We start from the raw sequence: 17,046 nt of genomic DNA, 5'->3' as shown, positions 1-17,046 counted from the left end.
AGCAGCAGCATCATTGAGGTGATGTAGCAGCAGATAAACATTTAAAGTGCACAGTGCCTGGTGACTCATGTTAACTGATTTGCACAGCAGTGATCAGTTTCTGGTTGTTCAGGAGTCTGATGGCCTGAGGAAAGAAACTGTTGGTCGGTGTTGTAGTGAAAAAAGCAGGAGAAATTACTTAATAGTTTCATGTAACTAAGCTGCTTCTTCTAAGAAAACAATACTACTTCAAGCGCAATCTTTCTAAACATTTCAAGATGGGGTCAATAAAGGTGTAGTACTTCCAGACAACCAGGGTCTGATTACTTGGAAAAGTTCTTCTCCCTCCTTTTCGTGACAACTGCTGACATTTAGAAACGTGTTGATATACTGATTTTCTAAACATCTGCAGGTGGTAAAAATACGTCTTCTGTTTATTCTCTGCGTGAGCTGTGGTTTGTAAAACTGTTTTCATCGTTCCATATAAAAGTCATTTGCTGCTTCCTTGGAAATTTCGCTTTGTTTCCTTGTAGCAGTTGATTCTCTTGCAGCTGCCCTTCCACAGAAATAAAACGAGTGATGATGTGTTAAACGTGTTGCAGTGTGACCATCTCTGTGGTCGTTTCCTGGACAGCTTTAAACCATCAGTATCTACTAAGACATGTGCAAAGATGGCTCCACTTTTTTTTTTCCAAGTCTGTCCTAAAACAATACTGACATCACCGCATATCACAAAGGTTGGTCGGCTTCATGATTATTCTGGCGACAAAGAGACACTTTCTGATTCTGATTTTAGTGTAAGTAATAGCAGATAAGTGCATATTATTCTTTTTATTTATTAGGTTTTACTTACACAGGGAAAAGCCCCAACTCTCTGTAAGCATGACAATAAGCAAAAAAAAACATTTTTCAGCTATAACTAAAATACAGAATAAAACACAAAGAACAGATATTAACACAGACTCTCACGTGCAGAACAAACGCCACAGACACTCGAAATAAAACACTCTGCACGTGAGGATTAAGCAACAAGAGGCCCGCGCATTATGCGCTCTGAATGCACGCAGCGGAGTCTAACGCACCACGACGCCAAGCGGAGTGGTGTTACTCCGCTCACGTAGCCAATCCCCGATTCTCCGCTTCGCGTCGTGGTGTGTCAGACTCCGCTGCGTGCATTCAGACCGCATAATGCTCGGCCCCTCGTTGTTTAATCCGCTTATGCCATGGTTCCACACAGCGAGCAAACACACAAAATATCTATTTAAATGATAGAACTTGTTAAAAAAAAAAAAAAGCCAAAGTTTTTGGGACTATTTGATGCAGAGCGGCGTGATATAATAGTGATTTAACTCGCCGAACTACGTGTGAGCCATGGAGCTCTCGCTGCCCATAAAATAAAAGGGCCTCAAAACCTGTCAAATGGGATTAGATGATCTAATCTCAACAGGTTTTGGATTTTGTTCCAATACTTGGGTGCATGATATTTAAAAGTTTGTTTCCTGATCTCAGTTTTAATCAGTGTGTCTTCCAAAACTATAAAATCTTGGGCCTTAGTTTGATGAGAAATTGATCTACAATTAAAAAGACAAGTAAGATATTCAGGTAATGTTCCTAACAATGCTCTGTAGATGAATAAAATGCAATGCTATATTGAGAATTAATTAGAATACTGCTTTAACATAGACTCCAGATGAACTTGAACCACTAAATGAGCCACCACTTCAGTCTCAGCTTGTCATACTTCCATTTTGGGACTTTTTTTTTCAGAGAATCAAATTTTGAATCCAGCCGTATTAGTAATGCACTGTGTGTCAGAGTGATCAGACTTCAAAGACGTTGGGTATCGTAGCCCCCTTTTCACATTTTATTTCCACGACTGTATCTTTTGTCCATCGATGCTAAAAGTGAACGGTCTGGTGAGTTTGGATCGTGTTTTCTTATGAGTAGTCCAGTGATGTTTCCACTAAAATTAAAATCTGTGTATGACACACAGTGAAACAACAAGGTTTGACGTAAACAGAGTCCAGTAATGGGCCGCGCTATGAGTGTGTTGCTGGTCAGTTCAGGTTCCGTGGAACTGTATGTAGTTATGAGCAAATCCCCCCCAAAAAACGACATGTGTTCACGCTTTCAAATTTGATGCCAGTGGGATCTGGGAAAGGAGGAGAATGGACACAAGAATCAGGACGTGTTTTACTGAAATAAAAGACAAAATAAGGCAAGGGTAGGCCATATACATACATTAGCAGATCTAATCACATGGTGAGCTACACGTGCTGCACATGTTTTTTTGCTTTTCTTTTACACATTTATGAACATCAAACAGTGAAATTTAAATGGACTGAAGGACTGATTTTATCTATTTTTATGATTTACATTTTATAAATGGATGGATAGATGGATGGATGGATGGATGGATGGATGGATGGATGGATTAGGTACATAAGACCCTCTGGGAGCCAAAAAAAATAGACTTTTTAGTTGTTAACATTCTCTAATATGAGTTTCGTATCAAGAGATTCAGTAAATAATTGCTATTTTCTCTTACTTGTGTTTCTTGAACCTGCATAGTAGACTAAAGATTGAAAAATCTTGTTTCAATCCTTTGTTAATTTTAAATTAGCGCTTCAATACATTTCATTGATAAAAGGCTCTAATGTGCTGTCATGTAAAACAGAAAAAATGGGCCATATTTGTTTGTTTATTACTAACAAACCACTGGTCAAACATGAGGCATTTCTTTTTCGTGCTCTTTGTTTATTACTCAACAACTTTAACACGAGACAGTTTTCAGTGGTAAACGACAGACGTCAGTTCAGTGAAGTACTGGAACTAAACCGCTCTGTAAATCAAACCACATCTAAGAAGAATGTTCATGCGTCCAGAATGCAGTAACAGAGGCAATCAGCTTTGCAAACAGTACTTTGTATCATCAGAACCTAATGAATGCAATGGTGATCACTGCAGAACCATCAGAACAAAAGTGAGCTTCATGTTGTGTCCAGGATTCAGTTCTAGATGTGCTGTTCAAGTGAGTACGCACTATGACATCCAGATATTTACTTTTCTATAAGAGCTAAGTAGTTACTTGCTAGCTAGTTATAATAAAGTTAATTTGTTACTGGCTAGCTAGTTACTAGAAAAACATTTTTCTATTCAATGAGAAAGTCATACGAACCTCAAAGTGTTAACCTGTCACCTTTGACCTTCAGCAGGCACAGCCCTTGTTGCATCTAGGCATATGCTACTAGATATCTCATGCGAGAAATCTCATGCTACTAAGGACAAATGTAATGCACAGAAGTAGCTGCAGTGCTTAAGTACAGAAGTTTTTTGAAGGAAAAGATAAAGTAAAGTCACTCTGATGACACAATTTTTATGTGACATGTGCATATTTACCCCAAATTGTCACGGTAGGGAGAAAACTTTAATTTTTTTAAACTTGAACTCCATTTTATTGGATTCCTTGACCCCCAAAATATACGCTTTGACACCAAATTTGTCATTATACCTACAACAGAAGCAAAGATATGGGCTGTAGAGTGTTTTCGGCACATTGGCGGCCATTTTTGAAAAAACTTGTTTATTTCTGATACAAAGTGTGATCTCACTTGTGTCTTAGGATACATGTATTTGTATGACCCTAAGGTACCTCCATACCAAAGACTTGAAGTCAAAGTCATAGTTTTTGGGCTTAACCTCCCTACTATAAGTCAGCTTGCTCCGGCCTTCTGTTTTCTTTGCCTCTACGTTTTGAAACTGCAGACATTGGTTTAGAACTAATCAACTGCACCAATATGCACTTTTCATGAAGTCACATTTTAGATAGCTTGTGCATTTATAAATAAACTTCTTCTCTACAATTAAAGTCCAAAAAAAGAAGACTTATTTACTGTCAGTCTCAGAAACTTGGCTTAAACTTTTTTTACACTGCAGGGAACTGAGAGGCTGGAACAGGGATTACCATAAATGTCTTTCAAATGTATTATTTAACACCCACAGAAGTATAAAGCCTCTTGATAATATGCTGATGGGAAAGAGCATCAGCAGCCGGCGAAGCCTAAAGTATTTTGGACATTGCATAACATGTCGCAAGTTATAGTCTGCATGAACTCACTCAGGCGTTCAGTTCCTCTATACTCTCCTAATCCTTTGCAATAGGTCCCTTTGTTGGCGTTTGTGGCGTTTAAAATATAAAACGGCTTGTGCTGCCGGTATTGACCAACACGGTGTTTTCCTAAAGATTGCGCTTGCTGTGACTGGACTTCTGCAGAGCTCAGACTCACTGTGAAGTCGGCCCACAAGGAAACGCTGATTCAGGTCTTTGCAGACACGTTTTATGGCGTTAACGTCACTGAAGCGTCTGGGGGAGAAAACAGCACATTCTCCTGAATGGCAGCACATGCAGGATCAATGAATTTGAATTCCCATCATTCCTGTGACTCATCCAGGCAGATCCTGCTGAGTGGAATTCCTGGTTTCCATGCTGCATCTGGACAAGTAATCTGATCCTGTGCAAGGCCCATTAACACGGCTGGGCCGGTGTTACGAGGACCAGGTCACAAACACTCTGTTAACCCTTTGTCCTGTATGCTATTCTTCATCATTTACTGGTAAGGTGATTATATCCCTCCTCATAATCTTAAAGGGTTATTGGACAAGCTGCATGCATTTTTATTATGTGTGCAAATGTGTAGAGTTTGATGAGAGACGGGCGCACACATCGTCTGAAGATGTGACTCACATGTTCCCATAAGTCATGTGACACCAAGTCCTCATGAATTATTGATGAAGCCTTGCAGCGTCCTTCTGTCATACTCCAGGAGGCGACTTCTTGTGCTGCAGGGATGCAGTTGAATTGATCCTCTTTGATCTCAGGGACAAGAGACGCACACACAACTGTAAATCTGTGGGCCAGCGAAGCTTCTAATGTAGCCACAACGGCACAGATATGTATCGTTGGGGTTTGGAACGAATCAGTACACGCTGAAACATCCGGCTAAATTAACACGTTTATAAAACTCTGTCTGGCCAAGAGGAAATACCTTTGACTCACCCTTTATATGAGGAGTCTTTTGCAGCTGAGAAAAAAGGCATAAACATGTTAATTAACCGCCGATCACCACAGATAGCACGGATCCATCTAAAGCATAGAAATAATCCGTGACAGCTGTATTTATACAAATCAGCAACGGAGATACGATTAATCCATGTTCCACTATGAGATAAAATAATCAAACACTAACTCAAGACTGATCACTTTAACCATTTTTAAAGCTTCCTGTATATTGAGATGTCACATACTGGCAGACAAAGCCCACAACTAAAAAAAAAAAGGGAAAAAAAGCTTTTATTGGACCCAGATGTCAGGAAAACAGTTTTCACTTGAAACCTACTCTAAAACATTTAATAACGTTTGGAAGCCACCCAAGCAATTCCATCATTCATTTCATTCCTTCTAGTTTTTCTTTCATGAATAATAAACTTTTCCCGTTGAAATTGCAAGTGGGACACTGTCACCCATTTACACTTGTTCCCAGAAATATGCTCCTTAGTTTATCTTTCTTGTCCTCCCCTCCCCTCCACATTTTTCAGATCTGATCATGTATCTGTTTATTCTACCAAAAGTGTGGCAATGATCATGTGCTAATCACTTCATGGCATCTCGTGCTAACAGTTTGCCGGATTTACTGTAAGTTACCTTGAAGGAAAATTACCAGTATGGCCCAGTGTTGTTCCCAGTAGAGCAAGCAAAAAGAAAAAAAAGATCTTGGCCTCGCTGACCTTATTTCGCTTCAGAGAAACAGAAACTTTCACCGCCACTCCCCTCCTTCTCTATGGTGCAATAACACACATGTGGATCCAAAAATAGCTGTGTTAAGGGAAAATAATGTTTTACAACAGTTTTCCATGAAGAGCACAGAGTTTCACCAACATGGAATTAACTTTGTGGCTTGCGTCCATGTTATTTATAGTATGTGCAACATGTTTTCAATATGCTGCAATTCACATTAAACGCAAACATCTTCTGAGGAAATCCATGAGCAAAAAAAAAATCTTCTTCTTCTTTTTCTTCTTCTTGGGGCAGCAGGTGGTAGAGCGAGTCCGTCAGTGATTGGAAGGTTGGCGGTTCCATTCTGCCCTGTGTCGTGGTCATTGTGTCCTTAGGCAAGGCACTTAATCCTGGTGTGAATGCGCATGAATGGGCTGTTTGAGGTGGTGATCAGAGGGGCCACAGATGCAGAATGGCAGCGACGCCCTCTGTCACTTTGCCCCGGCTTACCACCACCAGAATGAATGTGTGTATAATTGACAGTGTAAAGCGTCTTTGAGAGTCTAGAAAAGCTCTTCTTCTTTTTTTTTTCCAGAAACTCTGCCAATATAAAAAAAAATGGAACCTTAAAACTGCACAACTTCCATTTTCCCACAACTTGTTTATCACTTTTAATTCTGACTTTCACTTTATTTTGCACCTGATACTCTGCCAACTCTGCCTGCCAACCTCTCTGTTTGTATAGCTGTTTTGCTCCTGTCATGCTTTTTTTCCCCACTACAGGATATGACATATATGGTATTTTGACTGTTTAGTCAAACAAAAACTAAAAAAAATAAAGGTTTCCTATTCCCTCCCACGCAGCCCTATCACACTTGGACTTGACTAGATCCTTGCTTGTGTCGTATCTTCTCTCAGATGCTTTGGATAAAAGCTAAATTAAATTATAGATTAGTCAAGCAAGCAGCAGAAGTTTTCTTTGCCAACACAGAATTGGAAACATTGTCTGTAAACCGTGGAGCTAATGTGCAATAAGCAAAACTTTTAAAAGCCTCCTTAAAGATAGGGCTGAAATGCCTTTAATCAAACACCAACCCTCTGCTGTGAGACACATGTTTAACTCTCTTAAAACTATTTCCAAAGAATAATCTGTATGAGCTGCATTCATCAGCGCCTCCCCTGATAACACAGTGACAAAAAAAAAAACACTTTTACAGGATAGTTACCAAAAATGTAACTGCATACTTCACTTACATCATGTGTCCCGCAGCACCACCAGGGGACTTAAGGGGTGTGAGATGGGGAGAGGTGAGCGAGGGGGCGGATGAGGGGGGAATGGGGGGTCGAATGGGGAGAGGTGAGTAAGAGATGAGTCAACAGCCCTCCACTATAAGATACGGTGATGGAGCCCGACAGTGGCATACACTCAGACACCGGCCAAGGTAAGGTCAACTTTCCTGCCCATCTCTCTTCTTCTTCTTCTTCTTCTTTGTCGGCTCTTCCATCTTTGTTTCACCAGCTGTGCTCACTATTGTTCTTTGCACTAATTAGTTCCTGCATCTGTTTCTGTTTAGGATGTTTGAATGTTAGATTTCCAAAATAAGTAATTACTGTTGTTTTTTTCCTACTAATTCTGGCTCTCTATAGAGATGTGTGTTGCTGATTTTTTAGGAACTTGTTCTTCTGCTCTGGCAGTGAAAGCCACACTCTGTGATCTTTGTACCTGTTACACAGTTTTAAAAAGTCCCAGGTGTCTCTATGACAAATATTTGCGTCCGTAATTAAACGTATTGATTAAATCGCTGGAAGGAAGCGTGTTTAAATTGCTGACATGCAGATATGAGCTCCTGTCTAAGCGAGATGACACAACATGAGTAACTGCAAACATTAAAATGACAAGCATCCTTTGTCATTTCTAATCGCGGGAATTCTTTTTCCTTTCCTAGGAACAGCAGCGCTTATCTGTTCTCTGCAAACCCAGGGGAAATCTACAAGTATGTACTACACTCTGCTGGTCTTGTTTTCGCTGCTTCAAGTTTTCAGCCCGAGCACGGCAGCTCCCATCCAAGCAGAAGTCGTGAAGATGAAATCCAAAGTGAAACGGATGGCCGAGCAGCTCGTGGTCAAACTCAATAAAGACTTTCAGGTAGGGTTTGTAGTTCTGTTCATGGTGGCTGAATCTGTTTCCAAGAGTTGGCGTGTTTGTGACTGAACTCTCCTCGTTGCTGCAGGTGCCTCCCGGCCTGACGCTCAGTGAGCCTGCTGACGACCTGGATGGATCTTCCTCCGTCGTGGCGGTCTTGGACGGTTACAACAGCCTGATCTCCGACGCCTTCAACGGCGTCACGCAGATCAAGTGTGAGATGTCTTCCCTGACGGGCTACCTCAAACAGTGGAGGCAGGGCCACTGCAGCGAGCAGCTGCCAAAGCCTCCGGTGTTGGGACCGCTGCAGGAGCTCCAGAGCCGCAAAGACTTCATTCACACCGTGAGCATCGAGGCTCTCATGAGAGTGAAGGAGTTCCTCAGCCTTCTGCTCAAGAACCTGGATCAGCTTGAAACTTGCTGATGGATGGACATCGGAAGCAATACTTGTAAGGTACTAGCCTGGTTGTTGGGCAAGATTTGTAAAGCCAGCATCAGTGATATCTGGCTGAACATTTCCCGCTCCCCCAGGCCATGTGGAACTTCTGAAGGAAACCTGTTCTTGAACATGCACTTATTTATATATATATATATATTATGAATTTATTTATATACTGCATTCAGAAATTATGTATTTTGTAACAAGCATTGTCTTTTCATCAGAATGTGTTTTTTTTTAGCTTAAATATAGTTTCCAAAGAGATTGTTTAAATGAAAAGCGCTCGGTGTTTCGCATGCAGAGACAAATCGGCAGCTCGTGGGTTTTTGTAACTGCGACACCAACGATGTCACTTTAATTCAGTAATGCTGAATCAGCATTATGAGATAAAACCGCAGCCAGAGGAAACGTAACGACAAGCAGTGCTGTCATCTCTGGAAATTCCTGGAAACCTGTTGCCAAGAATAACAAATGTATGAGACCTAAAAGAACCGGAAGGGCAAAGGGCGACTTTTATTGCAGTGCAATATCAAGCGCTCTTCCAAAGTGGCTATTTATATCTGGAGGCCTTGTCTTGAATATTTTTGTACAGCTGTCACTATTTTTGTTTTTGTAACTATTTTATACAAAAAATTAATAATAAATATTTGACAACCTATTTTTTGGTAATACTTTGGTTTGTGTGTGTGTGTTGTGTAATGAGTTACAGTGGAGGGGCACGTAGACCAGGTTAATATATAATGTCATTTGTGGTGGGTGTTCGTTTACTGTTTATTTCTTCAGGGTACGTGAGTGGGAACATGTTTATCCAGAGCTATCGGGTTATGATTAACTCCTGGTAAAAACTAGGTTAAAGAAAAAAACAAAGTACAAGAAATCCTGCAACAATATGGACGAACACAACAATGCAAAGACCAACAGTAAAATCTTAAAGTACTTTATCACGTTTTCATAAAAATACATGTACACAAATACTTCTTATGTGAGTTTTTTTAAGTAGTTAAAAATAAACAAAAATGAGCAACATTCAGAGACACAGTTTAACACAAGAGCGCCGAACACTGTACAGCTGGACACAAAATTCATTTAGAACAATTTCCCATCTTCTAAATCCTCAAGATGTCAAATGTAGACGACCTCTGTTACTTCAGGACATAAAATTACAACACTTTTTTTTCTCTTTTCCCCCATCACTCGCGTACACATTCACACAGATCGGCGCGGCATTAGCTGTCGAACCACTTGCTTCTTTTGATAGCGGCGTTCTTGAAGCTGTTGCCCATCAGCTTCTTCTTGTACTGCTCCACCAGGTTGTCAAAGCGGTCGCTGTCCCTGCTCTTGAAGTTCCTCTTGCCCGGTTTAACCATCTGAAAAAAAAAAACAACGAAACAGTGAGTCGTCAGAATCAGAAACAGGTTTATTGCCAGGTATAGTTTGCACAATACGAGGAATGTGTTGTGGTGGGCTGGTGCAACAATAAATATGTACAGTGAGGAGCAATGTACGAGATAAAAATATAAAAATAGCTAAAAGTAACTAAAACTAAAAGTAACTGTAATAGTGCAAAGCAGAAGCAAAAGATACTGTGTAGTGAAGAATTAAGTTTAAACTGGCCTCGTCCATGAGGCCGGTGGCCAGAGGTGGGAAGTAACCAAGTACAAATACTTTGTTACTGTACTTAAGTAGATTGTGCAGGTATCTGTACTGTACTTGAGCATTAATTTTTCTGACTTTTTACTTTTCCTCCCTACATTTGAACACAAATATCTGGACTTTCTACTCCTTACATTCTCTAAACTGGCTCGTTACTTGTTTCAACCTCCGCGGACGACGACATGGCGTAAAAGACGTAAAAACAAACGTCTTTATCTTCACCAGCAGTAAGTCGCTGAAGCTCAGCACAGCCCTGCCTGCCTCAGCTGCCTGCCAGAGGCTGTTTAGCTCTGCAGGACTGATGTTCAGACCCAAAAGGGCCCGTGTCTTCATTCAGAGAACTTTGAGAACCAGCTTCTACTGAGGCTCAATAAAAGATGTTGAAGAGATGAGAGTTTCCATGTTGATTATAAGGTTTAATGTTCATACTGTTGCTGAAATGGAAAACTGTCCAGTGATTGTTTTTCTCTGTGGCAGAACTCTGCAGGTTCTGAAAGGATGAAAACAATCCTATTGTGTGTCTTAAAACTTTTTTCATTTTACGTTTTGAGTAATCAAAAGAGGCATCGTGTATCATCGAAGCTAAAAATTCATTTTTACTTCTGTACTTAAGTAAATTTCTGAACCTGTACTTTTTTACTTTTACTTGGGTAAAGGAGCTGAATCAGTATTTCTACTTTTATTTATACACAAGTATCTCTGCTTCTACTTCAGTAAAGAATGTGAGTACTTTTGCCATCTCTGCTGGTGGCAGACGATAAAAAAACTGTTCCTGTGGCGGGAGGTTCTGGTCCTGATGGACTGAAGCCTCCTGCCAGAGGGGAGTGATGGAAAGAGTTTGTGTCCAGGGTAGGAGGGCTCGGCCACAATCTCACCTGCACGCCTCAGAGTCCTGGAGGCGTGCAGGTCCTGGAGAGGAGGCAGATTGCAGCCAATGACCTTCTCGGCCGAGCCGATGATACGCTGCAGTCTGGCCTCGAGGTGCAACAGGACAACTCTGATAAAGCACCAGCAAATTAACACTTTTTTTTTTTTCTTCAAAACTAATAGCGATAGAAACGGCACTGCTGGGCAGATGGTGATGTTTTAGATTAAGGCCAACAGAGTACAGTGTGATTTTGTGTGCGAATACAGTGCATTAAAAGAAAAGAAAATCAGATTTTTTCTCGATAGGTCATACTGTATAATGTAAAATGAACATGACTACAGAGAAATAAATCTACAAACATGTACAGTATCAGCCCTGAAGGTTCCAGCCTGTTCCCAGTAACTCTAACTTCACACCTTGTTCCCTACATGTACAGGTCAGGTCAACGTCTACCAATATTACGCATCTCATGACATCACATCAGTGTGTTTTTCCTAATTCAGTACCTACACAGACATAGAACCCATAAAAAACAAAAAAACTAATTCAGGAAAACACTGTACTGCAGGTTTGGGTTTCTAGCCAACATGTTTCCAAAACCAACAGATCTGCAGTAAACTTGTTTTTTTCTTTCTATGAATTTTACCTACAAAGATTCATTATCATGAAAAGAGGAGGCAGACAGTAGAAAGACTAATTAAATCACACTTAGGGCTTTGGGGGAAATATCTAACTGTGATTTTTATGACAAATATTGCAGTTTAATTAAATGTACCGCATAACATATATCCTCATTTGGAGCCCAAATCATAGGTTTGATATGAAACTGATGAACTGTTCAGCCCTGCACACTCACTTCTGTTGCTTTCACATAACCAGAAATCCAATTTAAATTTTGATTTCAGTTCTTGTTTAAATTCTACTGACTTTAGCCCTGTGGACTGATAAAGACAGAAGCTGTATCAGCCAAAAAAATAATTTGTAGATCACATATACATACATACAATACAGATGTGATTCGCTTCAACCAGCATCTGCATTCGTCCTCTAATGTATTCATAGCCTCCCATTAAAGAAGGAAAACAACAGCTGGAACTGAAATAAGTTGGAATTGACAAAAGTAATAATAAAAAAAAATGTAATGAAAATCATGACATTGCTTTTGAATTGTGGTTCAACAGAATTTTATTTATTTATTTATTTATTTTAAACAAGCGTGATGGAACCTGTAAACTATTATCTTGTTAAACAACCCTTTGAGCCAATCACTGCAATCAAGTGTTTTCTGTAACTCTCAGTCAGACTTCTGCTCCTGTTGCTCATCAGCAAAGTGCTCTCATTTGTCCAGGACAGTTTTTTTTGTTTGTTTTTTAAATCATTCTTTTCAACCACAATTCAAAGCAACGTCTTATTTCACTAAATTATAAATTAGCAAATTTTTATTTATTATTACTTTTTTCAGTTTCTAGTTATTTGAGTGACTGTTGTGGATTTGGCCTTTTTCTTTAATAGAAGGGTCTGAATAGATTGGAGGACGACTGTACAGATTCCTAATTACTGTGGAAATCCCACCAGTTTCACTTGGTGCCACCAAAACGTAACCCTGACTGCACTAATGGAGAACGTGGATCTTAATTGAAATCTGCTGTTTTATCCTTTAATCCAGTCTGGTTTTGTTATATACTGCTACTTGTTTCGTCAACATAAACACTGTCTTTAAACTTTTTTTCCACTTGGCAGCTCCACCAAACACACAGCTGCAGATTTTAAGAGTGTTTTGTTTCATTCTTTTGAAGGACGCCAACATCTTAAGAATTTTAAAATTAGGGTCCAACAAATTAGTCAGGGAGTTTATTCAGTGCAGGCCCGAAAACTTAAACTGATGAACATTCCTGTCTGTCTGTTTAACGTTAGAGGGCATCAGAGGGCTGCATAGATAACGTTCTGCCAGTAACTTCACAGCAGACACCTGTGGCCTAAACCTGAAGATAAATCAGTACAACTATATTCATGCTCCATAGAAAGAAAAATGCACAATGTACATTTGAAATAAAATACACCCCATTACAGACATATTTGTTCATAATGCTTTGTTGCATGTTTTTGTACTATCTTTGTTGTTGTGAGCATTAAAGGCTGAAAAAAGAAGCTATTTTATTCATTATATATTTTTTAAATTAATCAGCCAATTATCAGATTTTTGATTTTTTTTGCCAAATATCGGAATTTGCCTTAAAAAATCCATATCGGTCGGGCCCTAGATTACACAACATAACATGTACTAACCTGATTTCGGGGCTGCGTGGGCTTCTCCATCGGTCGTCTCTGATGCACATTCCTGCTGAACCCAGGCTTTGCTTTCTTGGGTGGTGGCGGCGGCTTCTGCTTTCCTTTGTCACGTTTCCTGCGAAAGAAAAACAGTTTGAAATCTGTCGCTTAGTCCTCACGCCTACTGCAGAGTCACTGCACTGTTTCTGTATACGTTTTAATTTCGGTAGTTTGTTTTAGTGTTTGTCAGAACTCACAACATTACTGTGCATGAGTAACTGGATTAGAATGTGTGTTATCAGTCAGTTATTTATTTATTTTTTTGGCTTTTAGTTTACTTTATTTATATATATATATTTTTTTCCAAACATATACACACAATCCCCACAAAACACACCACATATACACACACATCCTATGGAGGAGAGTGATGCAATCCAAAAAAATTGTAAACTACAACACCAAAAAAATATTCAAGTTCAACTTAAAAAAGACAAACAAGTATCTGGTATTATATAACGTTCATAAATGAAACAAAACAGAACAAGAAAAAAGAAAGACATAAATAAAAACCTAGAAATGCAGGATAATCCATGTAAAATTACAATCAGACCAGATCCAGATGTTTCAACAAAGGACCCCAGGATGCTTCCCATTGTTTTTGGCTTTTTAACATTATTAAACCGCAGTTTCTCCAGATGGATAACCGAAACGAGTTCATGTAACCAGTCTTTGAGGCGTGGTGGGGTTGATTTCCTCCAGTCTTTAAGAATTACGTTTTTTGGCTAGAACCATGCCCATCAACAACACTGGTTGAATATGTGAGGGAAGAGTTTCAGAGCCCTCTGAACAGCCAAAAAGAGCAAAGTCCCTATCAGGGGGAAAAGTCCTGTGGTAAATCTCAGAATAAAAAGAGAAAATACTTGACCACAACGACTTAATACGTGGACAGTCCCAAAATAAATGCAGCAGCGTAGCATCGCTTAATTTACATCTATCACACAATGGGGACACAGGAGAATAAAATGTATGTAGCATCACCTTAGAATAATGAAAACGATGTCTAACTTTGAACTGAATTCGCCCGTGTTTGCTATTTACTGAGCAAGTATGAATGCGAGACAGTGCGGCCCTCCACATTTTATCAGCCAGCTCAGCATTCATTTCCTTTTCCCGAGCCCTCTTCATGGAGTTAGAGGAGACAGAGCCATCAGAAAAAAATTAACAAATCCAGTGAAAGTACGTCTAAGAATGCATGACTCTCACCAGACGTCTCAACATTAGGTACGCTTTCTCGTACAAAGTGCCGGAGTTGCACATATCGAAAAAAGTTAGAATACGATAAGTTATACTTTGAGCTTAATTGACCAAAAGATGCAAAGTTCTTGTTGAAATAGTAATCTTTTATGCATTTAAGTCCTTTTGCATACCATGCAGAGCTGGAGTGAAAGCATGACTGTAACAGAGCGGTGTATATATTGAAATACCAGGGACTTTGTAGGTATGTTTAATTTGAGTAAGAATCTTCAGTGAGTTTCTAACAAGAGGACTATGACTTACTAAGTTAATTGCAGTTGTAGGGTTTCTAAATAATAAAGAGGACAGAGAAGCATATGGTTTCTTTAAGAACGTAAGCTCTAATTTTAACCACAAGGGGGCAGAAATCGTCATCTGGACAACCCCATTGCTAACATGACATTGCTCTGACATTAGCAGCCCAATAATCATTTCTAAGTATTGGAAGACCTAAACCACCTTTCGAAGTGGGCTTGAACAAATGCTTTTTTGAGTGTTCGGCTCCGACGCTTCAAAAGGTGCACTAAAGTAAAACATACCAAGAGTTTTCAGGCTTTTTGGAAACAAATGCCGGTTTCATTTTTATGGGATTGTCCAATACAGGATGCACATCTTCAAGCGATGAGGAGTGCATCTACTAACAGCGAGAACAGCCGTACCTGATCTTAGCCCCTCGATGGGAAGGCAAAGGAAGCACTTTCCTCCGTTTCTTTCCGTTCTCCAAATCTATGTGCTCGACCTCAGGTTTGGTTTGGAAGCCTGAGAAGTATCTGTCCTGCTTCTGCCTTTGAGGAGGACCTACAACTTACAGAAGAGTGGACGGAGAGAACGTTGAAAAAGGAAGAATAATGGAAACGGTAACAGAAAACCAAAAGTTCAGCGGGGTTAAATGGACTGCTACGGCCCTTGTTACATCAGATAGATAGATAGATAGATAGATAGATAGATAGATGGATAGATGGATAGATGGATAGATGGATAGATGGATAGATAGATGGATAGATGGATAGATGGATAGATGGATAGATAGATAGATAGATGTGACAGTAGATCATGCTTTTCAGTTTCTACATTGATCCTGACCATGAAAAAAACAGATGAGGATGAGTCCAGGAGAACTACAGCCCATCTGAACCCACCTGCATTAGAACCCAATGTCCCACTACTTCCTATTTTCTTACCCCTCTGCTTTCCCGTCTGGTCTGATGAAGACTGCCCTTTATTTCCATCCTTCTTTGGTCCTTTTCCATCTCCAGCGATTTGGCCCCGAGGTCCTTTTTTAAAAGGCTGATTTTGGAAAACCTCCTGAAAAAAAAATTAAAATAAACACGGGGTTACTACGCATTTTTCTTTTTGGATTCTAGGCCGCAGTTACAACATAAATCAACACAAACAAACCTTGTTTTTTTGATGTCGCAGTTCTTTGATTTTAAGTTTCCTCGAATCTTCCAGGGAGAACTCGACGATGGGTCTCTGCGGAACGACACAAAATGCTTAGTTGACTAACACAGGACTGCCTGTGGACTGGGAACAAGACAATGTTCTGTAATTCAAAACCAAATAAACACCACGCTGTTGAGTCAAAAAGGACAATACAGAGGCGACAAAGGCACAGTAACGTAGCTCTTAAACACACTGATGATGATGATTTCTGCACATAGAAGCTACATTGTTAAGACATACCTTGTGAGGACCAAAGACGTCGGGGTTGTTGTTGAGGTAGCGAAGTGCGCTGAGAGCATGTTCGTGTTCCCGGAACTGGACGAAGCCGTAACCTAGTGACTGTCCCATCACCTGACCCTTCTCTGGCTTCTTGTCGTACATGACCCGGCACTAGAAGGAGGTACAGGAGGTACCACACACACAAACAGCATGAACAGAATGACCACAACACCCCCTACTGGGCACACAGTCAAAGTGTTTCTAATTCCAGAGCTGCCTCAGAAATACTACAAAAATATTTCACACAACTCTCCAAAAAAAATATAAATAAACAAATAGGATCATCTCTTTAGTACTGCTATATTAAATGAAAGGTTAACGACAACAGTGTATTCTCACCTCTGTGATGAAGACTCTCTTGTCTCCTTTCACAGCTTGAAGGCAGAGCGCTCTGAGTTTTTTATTGTCCACCGACTTGGGCAGGTTGTGGATACACAGTCGATTCTTTGACACAAACACGTTTATGTCCCGAAGCTTGGCTCTCTTTACTTCTTCAAACTAAGAACAAGAGACAACATCAAACAACGAGCCAAAGTAGGAACGATTTGAGTGCAAGAACTAAAAAAAAAATCATTCTCCAAGTAGAAATGTACTCACTCTGGTTCTTTTGACCATGTCTGCCTCCGGTACACCCTCTGCAGCCTTGGTTCCAGCACGGATCACTGTGTGTTAAGGTCGGAAGAAAATGTCGTACAAAAGAGATTTAGTTCAGCCCAGGAGTCCCTAAGCCTATTCCGTCAATTCACGTTATTACTTTAAAAGGGACAAAAGCTGCCAAGACTCTCCTGGTCGACCAGCCAAAACAAGCCATCGCACATATTAAATACTGAAGAGAACTAAATGTTTTGTTTATATACAGAATCCGGTCGGAGGAAATGGTTTACTTTGGGTCAATAATTAAATTA

At 40.0% G+C, this 17,046-nt stretch overlaps 2 protein-coding genes across 3 annotated transcripts in view; one reads left to right on the top strand and one right to left on the bottom strand.

Annotated features, from left to right (window-relative positions):
- The first annotated feature begins 7,722 nt into the window (after nt 1–7,722).
- Nucleotides 7,723–8,992, top strand: LOC103371043 (leptin-like). The gene is made up of 2 exons (XM_008300262.1): nt 7,723–7,898; nt 7,984–8,992. The coding sequence occupies exons 1-2, from the start codon at nt 7,749–7,751 to the stop codon at nt 8,317–8,319; spliced, it is 486 nt and encodes a 161-aa protein (XP_008298484.1). The 5' UTR covers nt 7,723–7,748; the 3' UTR covers nt 8,320–8,992.
- Nucleotides 8,993–9,255: 263 nt separating this feature from the next.
- Nucleotides 9,256–17,046, bottom strand: part of rbm28 (RNA binding motif protein 28) — an 11,520-nt gene continuing 3,729 nt past the window's right edge. For both annotated transcript variants that reach the window (XM_008300259.1, XM_008300260.1), the window contains exons 13-20: nt 16,739–16,803; nt 16,481–16,639; nt 16,103–16,252; nt 15,818–15,892; nt 15,601–15,724; nt 15,079–15,217; nt 13,142–13,259; nt 9,256–9,701 (exon numbers count right to left, since the gene is read on the bottom strand). In XM_008300259.1, coding sequence (XP_008298481.1) covers nt 9,561–9,701; nt 13,142–13,259; nt 15,079–15,217; nt 15,601–15,724; nt 15,818–15,892; nt 16,103–16,252; nt 16,481–16,639; nt 16,739–16,803 — 971 coding nt within the window. In that variant the 3' untranslated portion in view covers nt 9,256–9,560. The remainder of the gene's footprint in view (nt 9,702–13,141; nt 13,260–15,078; nt 15,218–15,600; nt 15,725–15,817; nt 15,893–16,102; nt 16,253–16,480; nt 16,640–16,738; nt 16,804–17,046) is intronic.

This window comes from Stegastes partitus, unplaced genomic scaffold (genome assembly GCF_000690725.1).
Source record: "Stegastes partitus isolate 25-593 unplaced genomic scaffold, Stegastes_partitus-1.0.2 Scaffold1517, whole genome shotgun sequence".
NCBI lineage: Eukaryota > Metazoa > Chordata > Actinopteri > Pomacentridae > Stegastes > Stegastes partitus.
Note: the sequence above shows the minus strand (reverse complement) of the source record. Positions and strands in the feature narration are given on the sequence as shown.

What these genes read in the sequence shown, in the direction of transcription:
- LOC103371043 (XM_008300262.1), top strand. Translation starts at nt 7,749, where the DNA reads ATGTACTACACTCTGCTGGTCTTGTTTTCGCTGCTTCAAGTTTTCAGC. An exon ending in AACTCAATAAAGACTTTCAG is followed by an intron (nt 7,899 to 7,983) that starts GTAGGGTTTGTA and finishes TCGTTGCTGCAG; the next exon opens with GTGCCTCCCGGCCTGACGCT.